This window comes from Myotis davidii, unplaced genomic scaffold, assembly GCF_000327345.1.
Source record: "Myotis davidii unplaced genomic scaffold, ASM32734v1 scaffold223, whole genome shotgun sequence".
Taxonomy (NCBI): domain Eukaryota; kingdom Metazoa; phylum Chordata; class Mammalia; order Chiroptera; family Vespertilionidae; genus Myotis; species Myotis davidii.
In genome coordinates, this window is record NW_006294609.1 from 1233089 (window position 1) to 1234964 (window position 1876).

Consider the following 1876-nt stretch of genomic DNA (forward strand, 5'->3'; position numbering starts at 1 on the left):
AAAAAAAAATCAATAAAAAAAAAACCAAGGAATTGGAGTAAAAACAAAAGCAGAGTCTATGTCTTAGTTGGTTATTGAGGGAATCAGCTTAAGGAAGTATCCCGGTCACATGTTACTGTGACTGACTATCTGGTTTTCTTTTCCATCAGTTTCTTACTTACCCGATGGGAGTGCCCTGGATCCCGATTACTACTTCTCCACCATCAGTTCCAGCTTCTCAGTTTCTCCTCTTTTCAATGGCGTCACATATAAGGAGTTCAGTGTTCCACTAGAAATGCTTCGGGAACTCTTAAACTTGGTAAGCAGAACACTGTGGATAAACAGGCCATGGCTCTATCGGTCAGTAAAATTGCCAGAGGTGTAAGACTGGGAGTTTTTCAGTATTTCAAATGAACAACTTGGTAGTCATAGTTTTCAGATGAAAGAAGGAAGGAAAGTAACATTCATGGCACAATTGTGCAGTCTGTTCTCATTTAATAACCATTTTGGGGAGGCACCATGCTCCCCATTTTAGAGGTAAGGAAATCAGTGTCAAATCAAAGATCTGTAGACCAAGGGCAGGATCAAAGCTCAGCTCAGGGTATCTGTCTATCCCAGAGGTGCTCTATTCAGATCAATACAAAACCTAATTTTCCAATTTGGATACCTTTGGATAGCCTTTGAGGTGATATTAGAGAAGGCATTGGTGCCGTTGACTTGAGTCCTGAAATGGACCTTGATGTGAGGTTGTTACGATTGAGCTGGGATTCTTCAAGACATTCTAAGGGACAGTGGAGAAGACATCATCAGAGACAAACTCTAACAATGAGAATGAGAATGACACCTCCGAAAGCTTGAAGCATGCACTGGAGAGAGCAGCCCTCTCCTCCTGTGCGAGGATGAATAGAAAGAAATCCCTCAGAGAAAGGCTTTATTTAGGCAGAAGGTATAAGAAGACATCAAAGCATAGGCGATAATTAGTGAGGGTAGAGCCATAACCAATTACTAATAGCCTAGGACAGCGGTCGCCAACCTTTCGGACCTCACAGACCACCATTGGTCCACGGACCACTGGTTGGTGATCGCTGGCCTAGGATATTTTCGAAGTTACTGTCCGGAGGAGGAAATACTCCCCCTAAACGCCTCATTGTCAGTGTCTCAGACAAAACAGTGGCCTGGGTGGCCCGTGGCTTTCTCAGTTAATCTCAGAAATCCCATTTGAAGGCTGAATGTTTCAGATCCTCTTTTAAAAAGGGGGAATTATTTTTTCTACGATATTTTAACTTTTCAAGGTTAGGCTTTCTTCTAGGCAATTTTTTATTCAGTCTCCTGTCGTGTTGTTTATCATTATCTATACATTCTGAAAAGCCTTTCTTAAAGTACTACAGTTGGGGGCCGGGGCGGGGGAACTGCAGTTCCATCAGGTGATCCCACGTTGACAGGATCGTCCGTTCCTGTACTAAATGCTGGTATAGAGAATGGGTAGAAATAATGACTTCTATTAGAAATTTCAAATGTGTGCTGCGGTTTGGGCAGCTTTGAAGAGCCCAGGCGAAGAGGGAGGAGCCGTCAGCACCAGAGGATTGACTGTGAAGGTGCTCTCGACACTTGGGAGGGGATGTGGACGAAGTGTCAGTGATGCCTGGAGTCTGAACACTTTCGCATCCTGGAAGTGGAAGTCTAATGTCAGCAAATTTAAGAGAGTTGGTACCTTTTCTGTTTTTATGTCATTTCAATCTAGGTGAGAAAAGTGCCAAGTGAAGGGAGAATTAAGGGCATTTTGTGTATGTAGTTCGATATTTTTCATATATTGTGGCCTACTTTTCTAGCACATTCTTCACCCCATGGGCCTGTTAGGTGTTTTTGTGCGTCAGCATTTGTTCTTTAGTGAAAGGAG

General features: G+C 43.1%; 1 protein-coding gene across 1 annotated transcript in view; it reads left to right on the forward strand.

Moving 5' to 3' along the window:
* Window positions 1–1876, forward strand: part of PI4KA (phosphatidylinositol 4-kinase, catalytic, alpha) — an 85625-nt gene that overhangs the window by 15888 nt on the left and 67861 nt on the right. Inside the window, exon 8 of the mRNA XM_006768959.2 lies at window positions 150–298. Within this exon, the coding sequence (XP_006769022.1) occupies window positions 150–298 (149 nt within the window). The remainder of the gene's footprint in view (window positions 1–149; window positions 299–1876) is intronic.